Source organism: Xenopus tropicalis, chromosome 7 (genome assembly GCF_000004195.4).
Source record: "Xenopus tropicalis strain Nigerian chromosome 7, UCB_Xtro_10.0, whole genome shotgun sequence".
Classification (NCBI taxonomy): Eukaryota; Metazoa; Chordata; class Amphibia; order Anura; family Pipidae; genus Xenopus; species Xenopus tropicalis.
In genome coordinates, this window is record NC_030683.2 from 38,663,192 (window position 1) to 38,680,442 (window position 17,251).

At 38.0% G+C, this 17,251-nt stretch overlaps 2 protein-coding genes across 7 annotated transcripts in view; one reads left to right on the top strand and one right to left on the bottom strand.

Annotated features, from left to right (window-relative positions):
- The first annotated feature begins 549 nt into the window (after nt 1-549).
- hnrnph3 (heterogeneous nuclear ribonucleoprotein H3) lies at nt 550-8,268 on the top strand. Of its 4 annotated transcripts, none has more exons than XM_012966115.3 (12): nt 550-706; nt 1,682-1,771; nt 2,586-2,741; nt 3,094-3,237; nt 3,726-3,864; nt 4,147-4,328; nt 4,430-4,516; nt 4,674-4,786; nt 4,927-5,062; nt 5,820-5,900; nt 6,386-6,475; nt 7,578-8,268. In XM_012966115.3, exons 2-12 carry the CDS (start codon nt 1,693-1,695, stop codon nt 7,610-7,612), a joined length of 1,242 nt encoding a protein of 413 aa, XP_012821569.1. In that variant the 5' UTR covers nt 550-706; nt 1,682-1,692; the 3' UTR covers nt 7,613-8,268.
- Nucleotides 8,269-11,513: 3,245 nt separating this feature from the next.
- Nucleotides 11,514-17,251, bottom strand: part of rufy2 (RUN and FYVE domain containing 2) — a 28,847-nt gene continuing 23,109 nt past the window's right edge. For 2 of the 3 annotated variants that reach the window (XM_012966565.3, NM_001016214.2), the window contains 3 exon segments: nt 14,481-14,645; nt 13,413-13,501; nt 11,514-11,913 (listed from right to left, as the gene is read on the bottom strand). In XM_012966565.3, the coding sequence (XP_012822019.2) occupies nt 11,805-11,913; nt 13,413-13,501; nt 14,481-14,645 (363 nt within the window). In that variant the 3' untranslated portion in view covers nt 11,514-11,804. 3 annotated transcript variants of the gene reach the window in all.

A 17,251-nucleotide genomic window follows, 5' to 3' on the forward strand; every position in this document is an offset into this window, starting at 1 on the left:
ATATTATTCTTAGATACCTATTGTCTAAAAATAAAGGTGCCAAAATTAAAAAGTATATCCAATAACCTTTACACCCTACCTACCGCTTTGTCTCAATCAGTAATCCTTACTCTACTAGTTGTGACCTAACACTTGGTCCCCATACTGTGTAGAGTAAGTCTCTCTGGTTCCCTTAATTTAATGTGCAATAATTGCTATTTAAAACAGGATGCATAACTAGCGGATGGCAAAGGCGAGTTATACTTTACTTTGGGATTGAAGTAGCGGAATCCCCGCAACTCCAGTCCCAAAATAAAGTACAAGAAACACTCGCCTCACTTTTTCCCATGTTGTGATTAATACAACAAATCACTTTATCTCAAACAAGAAAACGAAGTTATGACTACTCTTTATTCATGTAGCACCTAAATATATACAGACTTGCTGGAATCACTTCCCATCACCAGTTACTACCAACATGCCTCATTTCTAAAGCATAACACCACCCCCACAGGAACTACATTAGAGTCGGCAATGGTCACGCCCGCTTGAGGGCGGATGTATTGTTTTAACCCATTTCGTCAGTTCCCTTCTGCCTTTCCCGCTCTCTGGGCTGTAAGAATACGCCAGTGTACGCCCGCACGCAACCTTTACGCGCTGTGTATGAAAGGAACAGCTTCAGCTCCATATTCTCCTCGCACACCGGCATCCGATTCTACTCGTTCAGGTAAGGGAACGTATGCGAACTGCGGCTTCCTTAGTCCGCAATGGTTGGGCGGTCATGTGTAGTGAAAGAGCTATCTTATAGTGCGTCTTACGGGCACTCAATTTGTTCAGGTTTGGGCGCTTGCTTTAGGCCTCAGCCGCCATTTTGTGTTCTTTGAGCGTGCAGTGTTGGAGCGGAGAGGTTGAATTCAGCGGCATACTTTGCATTGCAATAACATAGTTACGTTTGGCTGAGGTAAACCGAAAGGGAAAGGTTAGATAGTCGGGTTCGACGTTCTCTGTGAGTCTCCGTTCCCTTTGTGCCTGTGCGCAGGATACATTACAGCCGCGCTTTTCAGCTTGGGATATACCGGCTTGTTACTTATCAGAGGTATAGGTGCCCTATATACTTCCTATACTCTTGTATAATAAGCGTACCGGCTTGTTACATTATGAGTGGTATAGGTGCCCTATATACTTCCTATACTCTTGTATAATAAGCGTACCGGCTTGTTACATTATGAGTGGTATAGGTGCCCTATATACTTCCTATACTCTTGTATAATAAGCGTACCGGCTTGTTACATTATGAGTGACTGAAATTGGAGTACAAAGTATTAAAACTAAGGTCACTTACAAAAGCCTTACTGCGTTTTGTAAATGCAGTGGATTTGTATACTTAAATCTTTGCTCTGGACTGCTGCTTAAATGTCCCTTGTATGTTAGTTCAGTTTTACATGTTGCTTTGTGGATTCTAGATTTAGTCTATTGCCAAGCCATGTATGTCTCTACTTAAATGAACCAGATCTACCTTCCCCGCTGCCTTGTAAATAGCTATGAAGGGGGTACCACATTTCTTGCTCATCCAAACACCTCTTTCTCAGTATATATGTTGCAAGTTTTTCAGTTTCCCTTAAATTTTCTCCTGCATGATTGTTTTGCAAACTTAGTCTTATTAACCTCCCTTTTTTTTTTTTTTTTTTTGTTTTATAAATAGGGCTGTAAGACATGTCAGACGAATTCATCGTAAGGGTTCGAGGCTTGCCTTGGTCATGTACAAAGGAGGAAGTACTTGAGTTTTTTTCAGGTGGGCACCATATATCTTTCCGCAGTTTAGAACATGAGCAGTTTGGTGGTGTGTGTGTGTGTGTGTATGTATATATGCAAAAAGTAATCACATCTGCGGAACTTAAAATAACTGCCTTATTAAACTCCAACAGAGGGTTTTTACAGGCCTACAGCCTGATTATTATATTAGTGCTTAAATTGCATAAGGGTGAACATAATCTATAGCTTAATACTGTAGACCAGCAAATCCTTCACAATGGATACTTTTAATGCACATTCTGACTTATAAATTAGCGTTCAGACCTGTGGCACCCTGGGTACATTATGGTCATATGGCCTGTAGTGGTTGTATTGCTTCAGTAAGGTCCCCTAAATATATCCTGATGCCTCCACTGGAGTGTGAAAACACTTGCACATTTAACAATGAGAGACATTAAGGGGGCCAATTTAAAGCAGCACAATAAAATAGTCTAAATGCTGGAAATCTACACCTTGTGCCATAGACACAGGTTTGGCATCACGTCAACTGAATGCTGAGAATCTGGCCAAATCAAAAATTTGCAAAAAGGTAGAGGCTTGATTAAATCCCATGGTTTTTTTTTTGTTTTTTTTGCATCAGCAAGCAAAGCAATTTCATTTTTGGTATAAATTCAGATAGACAACAAGGAAGTAATATAATTTGGTATTGGTAGAAGAACATGGTATGCATAACTCATTAAATAAAGTAAACATTACTTTTTAATTCCTTTGTCAATTTTATTTTAATATCTAGTGGTAATTGGTGACTTCTGTTTGAAAAAAAACTTTAAAGCTTTGTTTTAACAATACCACAGAATGCAGTATCATTGAGGGTGTAAGTGGGATCCATTTCACTACCTCCAAAGAAGGACGTCCCAGTGGTGAGGCTTTTATTATATTGGACACTGAGGAAGATCTTAAGAAGGCTTTAGAGAAAGACCGAAAATATATGGGACACAGATACATAGAAGGTATTTTATGGTGTTATTCTTAATCTGACTTTCCACAATATATTATATATTTTTTTTATAAAGATATGTGCATGTATCACCTAGCTGTGATACATTGTTTTAAGTGCCCGAGAACAGAGATAAACAATCACTGCTTCCAGTTGCAATTATATTTACTCATAACTAAAACCACTGAAAAAGTTTAATGTATTGGAAGGTTGTGTAGAATTTTCTATTTTTGTTCATTTTGTAAACTTTTTGGTTAAAGGACTTATTTAGGCAATATGGCATTGATCAATAATGTTTAAGATCGCCTACATGCAAGCTTACCATATTTGAGCAATATCAATAGCAATATTGAATTGTCTTTTAGTATTCAAGTCAAACAACACAGAAATGGAATGGGTTTTAAAACACAACAGTACTGGGGATGTTGACACAGCCTCAGATGGCACAGTTCGGCTTCGTGGGCTTCCTTTTGGCTGCAGTAAAGAAGAGATTGTACAGTTTTTCTCAGGTATTTTGAGACACATTTTTTTTGCTCAAAAAATTGGTGTGCATAGTTTTAAAAAATAACAGCTTCAATGTTGATGTCCAGTTACTTAAGATGTGGAATTCCAAGATTAATGCCTAATATACTAAATACTCCTAAAGAGGTTCCTACCTCAATATGTTTGTCAACACATTTTCTGTTAAGCTCATGACCTTTCTTTGCTAAATCATATGTCCTTAGAGCAGCAGAGACAAGGTTGAAACTTACAAAAGATACAAAGATATACTTTTTTTTTTTAGCCAAGATATTTATAGGTTTAGTATAAACTTAAGCTTTAATATAAGTAGTTAATGTATTAATCTGTCTTATTGCGGGGTGGTGGGATAAAAGATATTAAAATTGAGTCTTCTAGTAGGTAATTGAGATTTTAAAGCTGTTAGTATTGTTGAGATGGGATTGTTTCAGCCTTTAACACTGTTCCCCTGATGGGGTTATTTGTCCTTGGGTTAAAGGGTTGAGAATCGTGCCAAATGGGATAACATTGACGGTGGACTACCAGGGGAGAAGCACAGGGGAGGCCTTCGTGCAGTTTGCTTCAAAGGAGATAGCAGAAAATGCTCTGGGGAAACACAAGGAAAGAATAGGGCACAGGTGGGGATGGACAGACTGGGAAGGTTATTCCTCTTTTCTGTTTTTGGGCTCCGTGTTGGTGGGAGGGGGTTTACTTTTTACTATTTAAACTTTTCTGTCGTCAGTACAGATGATGTGGTTTTAATGTTTAAATGCTAGTTTCTGATATTTATTTGCTTAATTTTTAGTTGTACAAATTGTTTTGGAGTTTTCATGGGTTTTAAAATAAGCATTTTTTCTTCACTGGAAAATTCTTGTCTGTGTTCTCAGTTACTGAATTATTCTTTCCAAACTTGTGTATAGATACATTGAGATATTTAAAAGCAGCCGAAGTGAAATAAGGTCACATTATGATCCTCCTCGGAGAATGATGGGACAGCGCCCAGGGCCATATGACAGACCAATGGGAGGCCGTGGAGCTTATTATGGAGCTGGCCGTGGAAATATTTATGATCGAATGCGTGGTGGTGCAGGGTATGGTGGTGGTAGGTATAATTTCCTTTTTTTTTTTTATTTTAAGTTTTATTAAGCTTAAGTTATGTTGTTTTTAAGGCTAAGTGTAACTTTTTTTTTATTGTATTCCCAGGCTATAGTGGTTTTGAAGAATATGGTGGCTTTAACAACTATGGGTTTGGAACAGATGGATTTGATGATCGGCTACGGGAAAGCAGAGGTAGTTAATTTTCTACTGACTTGCCTTGGTTGAAAGTATTTACATCCAAAAGTTGGTCATTCTCTGAAAACATAACATTAAAATAAGCCCTAAAATTCTGATGTGCGTGGTTTTTTTTTTCCTGTAAATATACTGAATTGATGTTACTGATATTCAGGTATGGCTCAAGCATATGGTGGAGGAGCTGATGGAACCACAGGGTTTCATAGTGGACACTTTGTACACATGAGAGGATTGCCTTTTCGAGCTACAGAAAGTGATATAGCCAATGTAAGTGTCTTTTGTGTTTCATCTGGTATGCTGTTTCTGGGATGTAAAATCCCTGTTTCAGACGTTTTGTCCAAGTATGTAGATTTTATTTAAAATATTTTAATGGTGACTAATTACTGTAATGTTTCTTCCCCCTACAGTTCTTTTCCCCACTGACTCCTATCAGAGTTCACATTGATGTTGGAGCAGATGGCAGAGCAACTGGAGAAGCAGATGTGGAATTTGCAACACACGAAGATGCAGTAGCAGCTATGTCTAAAGATAAAAATAATATGCGTGAGTAGTCTTCACACAAGTTTAGAGTGCTGATTTTTTTTGAGATCTGAAATTCATGTTTTGTTTTTGACTGCTGTTGTCTTCTGAAGGCCAACGTACCCTCTGCATAAAAAGTTATGGTTCATACAGGGGTATACCTGTGCTTGCACTGACCAATGGTATCCCATTGCATATTTTTTAGAAAATCTAGGATGTTCTCTGTTCTAGAATGTTCAGTTTTAGCAAAATTTGGCTAATCACTCCTGAATTTAGACAATGCCCTCTTCTGGCTACTTGTAGTTTATTATAACACAAAAGGATACCTGTGGGGGGGTGGTAAGGCGCTTGTCATCTGATAATTGCTACTTGGACAACCCTAAAACTGTAAGCTGAAATTAAATAGGAGCTTGGGTAAAATTTAACAAATTGAAAGTTTAGTTCTGATATGATTTTATGCTAATTATGTCACTCACAGCATCTTGAGTGCTGCAGTGATCTTACCATGTCGGTTGGTCAGTGATTAAAATTCTGTCATTGCCGGTACAGTTTCCCCACAGGGAACTGTGTTGGAAAAGGCAGCTGTTTTTACCACCGTCTATGCTAGGACCCTGCAGAGGTCAAAATGTCTTGTTTCCTGTGAGTCTAGTGTTAGGCAAATTTGGATATAATGTGGATATAATGTAATATTAAAAGTAGTTATTGACCCTTTCAAATTTCACTTTAAAATTAAAGGGGAATGTATGTGTAAAACTTTTTTTTTTTTTTTTTCCAACCTTAGAGCACCGGTACATCGAGTTATTCTTGAATTCAACTGCTGGTGGTGGAGCTGGAATGGGATGTTATAGCCGAGATGGCTTAGGTATGTCTGGTATGTCTGAAATATTTATTTTTTTTTTTTTGTACACTACTTTGGTATTCATCACTGTTGCATGTTTTCTGAAATGACATAGCATAAGCAACTTAAATTCTGCTGCCTTTTGACCCTACTTTAGACTAAAGTATTAGTTGGGTAGGGCTTAACAGACCTGTTAGAATTACTCTCATTATAAAATAGTTGGACAAAACGAACAGACCTGTAGTTGTAGTTTAGAATAGCTATATAACACTGTTTTAGTGATTTCTCCTGAGAGCCAGCAATACATTTAAGCTTTTTGGTATGTATTGAAAACAGTGGGAAGAGCAGTAAGTGGGTCTTTGTAGGTGACAATTGTGTCAACACTAGCTTTGGGGGCTTTTCTGCCAAACACTGATCTAATAATCTTCCATATTGAAGCTAGCTGCAGTAGCAATGTTACACGTACAGTTCCTGTTTGGAATAAAGTTCTTAAATCCATTTTGTTTTAGATGGTACTGGCTATGGAGCTGTGAGCAGAATGGGCATGACTGGAAACTACAGTGGGTGTTATGGAAACCCTGATGGATTAGGAGGATATGGTAAGTGCTGTGTGTCTGATTACAATATTTCACTTCAGATTCTGAGCTGTAAATGGTTTGAGCTTATGTTCATGGCTGCATGATACAGTTTCAAGTGTTTATTGATATAAAAAATGCGTTCTGGGCACCTCCAAAAAGTAAATTAATGTGTCCTACATGATTATAGGTAAACTGCATTTACCTTGCACATTGCTTTAAAAGCAGAGTATGTTTGCATCATCCACCAAAGTAGTGTTCACATAGTAAAACCCAGCGTTAAATTGGGCATGCAACTATCTGCTCTACAAAACCAAGGCTATCATTACTGAGGGATCCAGGATACATGCAAAAGCATGCTGATTGCTTTTGTTCTGCCCCACACCACATATTTTGAAGCATCTAGAAGTTGTGTGCAACTGCCTGTGGGGAAAAAAATTGCTTCTGTTCTATGGGACTTTTGTCTCTTTATTGAACAATTATGAAATGTACTTTTCTTTGCAGGAAGGGGCAATACTGGAAACAGCGGGGGCTACTATGGGCAACATGATAACATGGGAGCTGGATGGCGCGGAATGTACTAGCAAGGATTGCCTTGTCTAAAGGAAATCCTGGAAGAAGCAGATTTTTAGTTACTGTTTGTGTTTAGTTCTTTGTATGGACTGAAGGAATATGTTCTTAAATTTTTAGTGAGCAAAGTTCAGTTGATGTTGCCTGTAGGAATTTGTTTGACTGATAATGTTGACTTTGAATAAATTTTTTTTATGATCAAAAAAAGTCACACTGCTTATGCATAGGCAGAACTTAATGTATTTGCAAGTTTTTTACACTACTCGGTGACATTTTATTTAAGGGTGAAGAGGCAGTTCATACAGTTCTAAATCCTACTCGGAAAAGTGCTTTTAATGGGGAATTCTCTCTTCACCGTTTCATAAATAGGCCACTATTTTCACTTAAATTCTGTAATGCCTCTAAAGATAAACCCCTTTCTTGCTCATGTCTGCAGTATTTCTAAAGACAGGACGGCGGATACAATATTTATTTTTACTTTTATACTTGTGCTTATTTTGTTTTCTGCATTTCCCTTTTAGCCAGTTTTTAATACACAGCTTTTTAACCCTTTTAGTGCCAGATGCAGTGGAATCTACGTTGCCGGCATAAAAGGACCATAATGCCAACTTTGGAAATTCCAGTTTCCACTTCGATCTATACCAAGTCACGTGTTTACTGGCAATACACTGGGCAGCAGGATCCAAAGGGATGGGGTTGACACTTAAAGGGTTAAAAAGAGCATATTTGGGTATATGCTTTAATTGCTGCTGCTGCCAGAGCTTTGTCCATTTTAATTCTACAGTTTGTAAATGAATGAACCAAATTAAAAGTTTGTAAATCAATAAAACCCAAATCCTTAGTTTGGTTGAAAATGCAGTTATTTGTACTTGCAAACAGTGTAGTTCTTCTACAATAAGAGTAGCTGCACCTTTATTGAGTAAGCCTAGTATTAAGGAATACATATAGTGTAACATTGGCCTGTTTGGGAAATCTGATGCTTTCTGCTATTGCATTTATTGACCCATTCTGCTGATCATGGCCCCCAAAAATTCACAACCCATTGACCATTTATGTCCCCTTCTGACTATTCTGGAATATAAGGCAGTATGCAGGGGTTTGAAAAACAGTAGCAACTTAGGAATTGTTAATACTACAAGCTGAGCTGCCTTCATTGAGGATTGGTGAAAGGGGGGGAAAAGAAATTGTCTTACTGAAATATTAAGTTAAATCTTATTAAAATAACACAAGACCAGTTTCATATTGTATTAATGTCTTTGCATACATCCTTTAAAATGAATTTAAGAGCTAACTTTATTGTAAAATATAGCAGGTGTTGAGACCATTCCCTGAGCCTTTTGTTTTTTCACCAGCTGTATAGTGCTTTTGCTTACAGGTAGAACTTAGAATTTACATTCAGTTCACCACAGACTGTTCAGGACAGGCAGAGCATCTTTCCATTGCTGAAAGGGCAGGCAGGGCTGCAGTATAAATGTCCATGTTTAAGCAAAAAACATAGTGACAGTTGTAGGGCTGAAGATATATACAAACTAAATTACCTCAAAAATGAGAATAGGCTGGCACAGAAATTAAAAAAAAAAAAAAAATATATATATATATATATATATATATATATATATATATAATTTCTGTTAAAACATATAGTCTTATTTAAAGAAGGAACATCTCAAACATGGACAGCCTATCTGAAGATATATACTTTGTAACTGCCACAGATCATAGAATTTACAGCCTGTTAGGGCAAGGGGAGGTTCCTAGTTATCACCAGAACACTACTAGCTTCCAGGTTTGGCAGTTCCTGCACTTTATCTACATGTGTTGCGTGGGGCCTATGGGGTGATCATGCACCAGGTTTCACAGACTGCCCTCTACACAGTGGGGGAAATAACAAGCCTGCACCCAGCTTGCATTTTTCCTTGGGGTGCATGTGATATCCAGCAGCCTTGACACATAGCAATAGGTTTTCTAAACAGTAGCAGTAGCTTACAGGTTTTAGTTACATAACATCCCCAAAAAGCTAAGCCTCACACCACAAGCCGTGCAGGCAGGAAGCTGATCAGGTTGTAGTTGTGATAGGTGAAGTGTGATATTAGCCTAAAGCTTTCCCACATCATTTAGTAATTTACATATACAAGAATCTGTCATCAAGCTGTGTTGTAATTGCATTACTTTTTGTAAACCAATTTAAAGAAAAAAAACAAACCAACCCTGTGAAGTCGTCTCTGGAGGTATATGTATATAGATTCATTTGGAGTCCTGTAATCTGGCCAACCACAACTGCTTCCATTATCTGTCAGGTCATGCTGTGCATATTTTGGAACTTGGCCCATACATGGCCATGGGGGAAGCTTATATGGCAGGTAAAACCTGTACATTTTACAAATATCACACTAGCTTTTGTGGGTGTGCCCCACCAGTATAATATCTGTACTTGTTCAACACAATTTTCAGAAACATCTAATATCCTAATACGTCTGTGTGTTCTCCATTTAGACACGACAGTCCAGAACTGTAAACCTTAGAAAGGGACTAGTGTTCCCAAAATTGACAGGTTTTCATGTAGGTAGACAATTCACACATTTTTAAATAAAGCTTTATTTAACAAAGCATAGCAAACAAAGCCCTACAAATTTTGTGCTTAAAGAAAAAGTATACCCCAGAATGAATACTTAACCAAGAGATAGTTTATATCATATTAAGTGACATATTAAAGGAGAAAGAAAGGCTAAGTCACTTGGGGGTGCCAAAATGTAAGGCACCCCCAAGTGACTTTAATCGCTTACCTTGTACCCTGGGCTGGTGCCCTTGTGAGAAGAAAACAGCACCAACCTGGGGTACCTGCAGCTAGCGCTTTCTTCTTCCGCGGCAAATTCCCTGGGCCATCGCATGTGCACTGCACTCTAATGCGCAGTGCGCCAACACAGAAGGAGGAAGTGCTACAGGTACCCCAGGCTGGTGCTGTTCCCTCTTAAAAGGGGCACCAGCCCAGGGTAAAAGGTAAGCGATTTAAGTCACTTGGGGGTGCCTAACATTTTGGCACCCCCAATTGACTTAGGCTTTCCTTCTCCTTTAAAGAATCTCGCCAAACTGGAATATGTAAATACTGCCCTTGTACATCCTTTCCCTTGGCTGTGTGCTCCCTCGGAGATCACATGACCATAAATAATGCAGCTTTAACTGCAACCGGAAGTAGTGTGGGAGTAAATGGCAGAATGTTGTCCATTCATTGGCTGATGTGACCCAATGTTGTAAATGTAACCTAGAATTGTATGATCCCAGGGGGCAGTCATTAGTACATAAAATGGCAATTTTCTATTTAAGATTACCCAATGGCACGTACTACTAAAAAAAAGTATATTTTTTCTGAAAATGGTTTATTTGTAAATTGGAGTGTTATATATGGGCTGTTTTATACATTTTACCTACGTTGTTCAAGGGGATAGTTCCCTTTAATGCAAATTATCATAGGATAGTGATTAAAGGTGGCCACACACGTGGCCCTGAACGTCCAATCCTCCACTGACATTCAGGGTTGAATCGTCAGATATGGAAGTAGAAACAATAGGAATTCTACCTCCTGCCAATTCAGCCCTGAACATAGATTTTTTTTGCTCAAAATCTTTTAACCCGCCCGATTGGCAAGTCGACCGATATCTACAGCCTTCTGCGATATCGGTCACCTTGCCGAGTTGCCATACACGCACCATATATCGTACGAAACGAGGTTTCATACGATATTATCGGTGCGGGTATGGCCAGCTTAATTAAAAGCATTACAAATGCATGCCACAAGCACACAACTGCAATAGATGCGACTTTTAAATGGCTCTGTGAGCCCTCCAATCAGATGTTACATGATAGCACTTGCTCCAACTGCATTCACAATTAAATCAGATATTAATAAAGGCCTAGTAGATACACTATATGGCGTATAGTATATGCCCTCAGTTGAAACACTCTGCCCAATCCCAAAGGGTACCAGAGCAGTGAGAATGCTAACTCTAATGTGATGAATCTTATTTTTCCAACAAACAGTCAGGTCAGGGTTTAGAAGAGTGCATGATGCTTGCTGTAAGGTTTGGTGAAGGAGTTAGGGCTCTGGCACACGGGGGAGATTAGTCGCCCGCGAACAGGGAGTTTTATCGCGGGCGACTAATCTCCCCCGTGTGCCAGAGCCCTAAGAAGTCATGGTTTTCTTCTGAGAGCAAATCTTGCTGTTACAGCATACAATGTTGTTCTTGACAATCCATTGATTCCTACTTTGAGGCAACAGTTTGGGGAAGGCATTTTACTTCTCAAGCATAAATAAGCCTCAGTGCTCAAAGTGAGGTCAAAATATGAATGGGTTTGATGTGTCCTAGAGTGTCGTGCACAGTGATCTGACCTCAACCCAAATATCTGTGGGATGAATTTGTGCCCAACCTTACTAATGCTGTTACGGCTGAAGATCTCACCAACAATGTTCCAGTGCCTACTTGTACTTTTGGTCATATTTAAAAATTGTCTATATTGGTACAATTTATTTGTATAGCACCAGCAAGTGATGCAGTACTTTACAATCATTTATAACAGTGGTCTTATAATAATTTAAGGTTTACAGAATAAAAATAGGTTCAGAGGGCCCTGCTCACAAGAGCTAACAATCTAAAAGGTGTCTGTTAACTCATTCACAAGTTAAAACCATGTAAACATACAATAGCATAGTTTGGGTCATTATTAGCTGCATTTGTTACAGGAAATTTGCAATAATTATATGCAATAAAATTGTTACCGACTTGAGAAGTTAAAAAGAAATATCTTTAATGAGTTTATATTGTGGGGTGGACTCCATGGCCGCTTCTTTCACATAGGATATTCCAATGCTCCTTGTCTGGTTTAACAACTGTTTATCGCTTTTATTGGTAAATATATGTATCAAAAACAAGATATGCAAAAAAGAAAGAGAAAAGAGAAAGCAAAAATGAAAATGTTAGGATAAGTGAACCTGGTATTTCTTAAAACATAATACAGCTTGTAAAAGAGACATAGCTGTAAGCTAACTGAACCCTCTCCTCTTTAGCCACATTCACACACAGATATACGGGAGCCACAGTAGTGTTAATAAAGTTCTTAGGACGTTGGGAACATCATCTAAAGGGCTGCTGCTTACAAGCCTCCTGTTTGCAACCACTGCTACACACCTATATTACACACCTATATGTTAGTTTGCTAAACATGAGCACAATGCAGTAGAAAGCACGAATGGAATATGTTTTGTTTTCTCCCCCAGTAATTGGTTTACAGGGAGATAGTGAGATCTGTATCAACAAACCCCAAGCTACAGACTTTGTAAGGATTTTAGGGCTGTAGCAGACGGGGAGACTAGTCGAAAATGTAACTCGCCGGTGGGATGGCATAGGTGGCGCCGCGATTTCCCCGCCGCATGTGCCATCCCACCGGGCATACTCGGTGGGATGGTATTTCGGGGAGACTAGTCGCCCATGACAAGGGAGATTTGTCGCGAGCGACTAGTCTCCCCGTCTGCCACAACCCTTAGATAGAAGCAGCTTATTAAACAGAAGGCTCATTTGTAGACTGGTAATTTATTTTAATACCTTGTTGGTGCAAGCAATTACAAGACCATAGATGTTGCTTAACTAAAACAAAAGTCACTGAGTATGTCCAGCACAAGCCCTATTCATTTAGCCCATGTTGAAAAAGGGGGTACACCAGTACCTATCAAAGTACCTATCAATGACTGCCTAGCATGTTAGTAAATTTAGCTTTTGCTTAACTACAGCTTTTAAAACGGTTTAGCTCAGGGCTGTCCATATGATGGACTAGATGTGGCCTTCTGAAGCAGGGACCCCAACATGTGCAAGGTCTCCACAGGCATCACTGTTTGATAACTATCCAGCCCCCAAACATCAATAGGCGACTGGAGGAATGTGGGAGTTTTAGTGCAGCTATAGCTGGACAGTGTTCATTAGAGAATAGAAACAATGAGGCATATTTATAACATAAGAGAAAATAAAACACTCCTGCAGCTCTCTTATTTGCGTGTATTGCATTTTCACTTTTTGATAAATATTCCTCAGTGTGTAAGAGAGATATGTCCAAGAGAAGTATTGGACCATATTTATCAGAGGGTAAAAACAGAGTTTACTAAAGGGAAATTTCACGTATAGGATTTTTAGGGACACATGAAATGGTGAAAATAAAGTTCACTAGAAGGAAATTTCAGACGTATAAGACTTTTTAGGGATATACTAATGAAAATGTAAAACTACAGTACATTTTATTTTTCTACATTGTGAAGTTTATTTTCACCCCATAGATCACACAGGAACAGAAAACATATCACCTATAACCAGGTCTGCATATTATCTGTACATTAAGGATCATAACATACCTATGTTCAAGAGGATTCATTGCAGCTGAAATGTAATTGCTTTTGTTTTCCAGTGCATCTGTAACTATGCTTTTCTCATCTTCAGTCCCCTGCATAAAGCAAAACAGTTGCCCATTTTAGAGTCAGGGAGAGAAGGGGTTCAAGCGTATTCTGCACCTTAGTGGCCTTGGCCTGCGTTATTGTGCTTTTATATGGTTACATACCTCCTTGTGACTTATAATATCTCTATATATTACAGTAGGGACACACTATCCACTGTATAAGTATTGGGACCCATTATCCAGAATGCTCGGGACCTGGGGTTTTCCAGACACATCTCCCCATGTGTCACTGCCCACAAGGATTAATTTTATCTTAGTTGGGATCAAGTAGACGGTACTGTTTTATTATAACAGAGAAAAAGTAAACCATTTTTAAAAATGTGAATTATTTGATTAAAATGGAGTCTATGGGAGATTGCCTTTCCGTAATTCTGAACTTTCTGGATAATGAGTTTCCGGATAAGGGGTCCGATACCTGTACTATAAATGTGACTTAGTCTTCTAATCCTGCAGTATGCTAAGGCCAAATATTACTAAAATATAAGCCCTGCACAAACCAAAAACTGCCAATAATGTTGGTGAATTTCTCACTGGCATTTGTATGATTGCTAGACCAAAAACACTATACAATCAAGGCAGACAATGACATAAATTTAAACCCAAAAACTATTTTAATTATTAAAAAATTGTTGTCATTAGAAACTTTCCAATATACACTATATTTATTACATATTTGCAATGGTAATAAAAATATTTGTGAATAAAACTGTAGTTTATATCTGTCCCTTTTTTATTCTATGCCATCGTAGTTTTGACCTGTGACAAAGCATGCAAGGCTGACTGCATTGTTTCAAGAGGCAGAACCAACAATGCAGAAAGGGACAGGCAGATAGTGATTTTAAGTGCAATTACAAATCAACCACTGCAAATTTTGAGTTAATGTATACTGGAAAGATCTGAATAACTAAACTGATACAATTTTTATGTAAATCACATGGTAGGTACATTACACCAGTTGCCTCCATACCTGTATTTTCTGATATAACTCGCTGTTTATTGCTTTTACTTCTTCTAACTGTTCTTTCAGGCCAATGAGGGTATCGTGCTTGTCCTGAATATCTTTCTCCAGCAATTTAACAGCAAGTTCAATTTCATGTTGCATTCTGGCAGGTTCCAATTCACTATCGACATCCTGTGGGGCGAAGAAATACATGCAGAGTATTGTGTATACAGTGGCTTGCAAAAGTATTCGGCCCCCTTGAACTTTTCCACATTTTGTCACATTACAGCCACAAACATGAATCAATTTTATTGGAATTCCACGTGAAAGACCAATACAAAGTGGTGATAAAGGCCGAAACATCGATCTAAATAAACTAAGTATCTTTTTTTTATTAAATTTTCCTGGTGTGCATCAGCATTTTTTACATTATATATATATATATATATATATATATAGTCTTGCAAAGAATCGGCACTCACCAGTATCGGGCACAGGCTGGGTGCTGACAAAAATAATACATCAAACTCAACAGTAGAAAGCCCTCACAGCTACAGCATCAATCAGGTCAGTGATTTATTTCAGCATACCATCTACGCGTTTCGATCACCACAGGATCGTCATCAGGATGATAGACAGGAAGTGAAGTGTCAGGTTAAAAACCCGCAGTATCCAATCAGTGTTTATACAACATTAACCCATTCAATAACATGTGCAAAGTGTAATCAAATACCAGGCACTTAAAAAATCCCCATATGATCAAAAATAAAATTATCATCAAACATCTAGACATATTAATACATAAACTAGGACATATCCCATATATATCAATGTGGTAAGCCACATGGCAAAGCTCATAGTGAAATATAATTTTAAAACACATATAAGTCAATCAATCAAGACACATGACAAAGTCACATGTCATGACTAAAAATTGAATTTATAAATATCACCATTAACTTCAATACTCATCTAAACTCATAATAGTGCATAAAATAGGACATATCCCATATATATCAATGCGATAAGCCACATGGCACAACTCATAGTGAAATATAATTTTAAAACACATATGAGTCAATCTATCAAGACACATGACAAAGTCACATGTCATGACTAAAGATTGAATTTATAAATATCACCATTAACTTCAATACTCATCTAAACTCATAATAGTGCATAAAATAGGACATATCCCATATATATATAAATGCGATAAGCCACATGGCACAACTCATAGTGAAATATAATTTTAAAACACATATGAGTCAATCTATCAAGACACATGACAAAGTCACATGTCATGTCTAGAAATTAAGATGATAAATATCACCATTAACTTTAATGCTCATACACATTAGCTATTACATATTAATAGGGAAAAATAAGTTACCCACCCAAAATTATAACGTGATAAAAACTAGCGTGTTGTAAAAAGTTATTTCATATTCATAGTGAAATTTAGGAAATGTGAACAGATAAACGGACAAAAATTGTCCAATACTAATAAAAAGCATTTCTTACAATCTTTATAAAGTTAAAAGCAGTCACACTAAAAACATTTAAGGAAGTCACTACATAAAGACAGTGGATGATCAAAATAGCATCAAATATCTTAAATTAGGATCACGTTAATTAACTGACTTCAAATTACATAAACCAATGCTATCTAAAAAATTGGTCATGAGGCCATCATATAGGAAATACCCAGGGACACAACAGTCAGTTTATATAAAACAAGATAGTGATAACATCTCATTTAATCCCCTAGGGGCAATTGTGTCAAGTCTCCGGATCCATTGGGCCTCCCTTTGCAGCAATAGCTTGGATCTGTCTCCACCCCGTGCAAGGGGGGGAATATGATCAATCAATATTGCTCTCAACATAGGCAGTGAATGTTTGCACTGTACAAAGTGTCGGGCCAGTGGAATATCGGATTTCCCAGATGCCAGGGCCAGACGAATCACCGACCTGTGATTGTTCATTCTTGTACGAAAAGCTGTGATGCATTTACCGATATAGTAAAGGCCACAAGGGCACATGATGCAGTATATCACATATTCTGAAATACATGTCAGTCTATGTCTAATCAGATACTTTTTCCCGGAGTGTGGATGAGCAAATGTCACTCCGGTGATCAGACAACCACAAGTTTTGCAATTACCACATCGATAACAACCAGGTTTGCACTTCCTTAGCCATGTGTCTGGTATCTCCGGTTTTAAATCTGTCACCATAAGTATGTCACGAAGTGAACGTCCACGCCGATATGCACACACTGGAGGTGGCATGTTAGTAAACGGCAAACCCGAATCAAATTGTAAAATTGGCCAATGTTTTTTAATAGCAATTTCAACATCATGGCTTCCCGGTGTGAAGTCACTCACAAATACCATCCGATCTGATTTGTCTCCTGGCCGTGTGCCCCTAGGATAATCTTTAAGTAGATTTTCTTTTGCCTTATTCAATTCAGCATTCAAAAAGTCAATAGAGTATCCCCTCTCAAGAAATCTGTCCCGCATCTCATTAGCTTGTTGATGATAATTTTATTTTTGATCATATGGGGATTTTTTAAGTGCCTGGTATTTGATTACACTTTGCACATGTTATTGAATGGGTTAATGTTGTATAAACACTGATTGGATACTGCGGGTTTTTAACCTGACACTTCACTTCCTGTCTATCATCCTGATGACGATCCTGTGGTGTTCGAAACGCGTAGATGGTATGCTGAAATAAATCACTGACCTGATTGATGCTGTAGCTGTGAGTGCTTTCTACTGTTGAGTTTGATATAT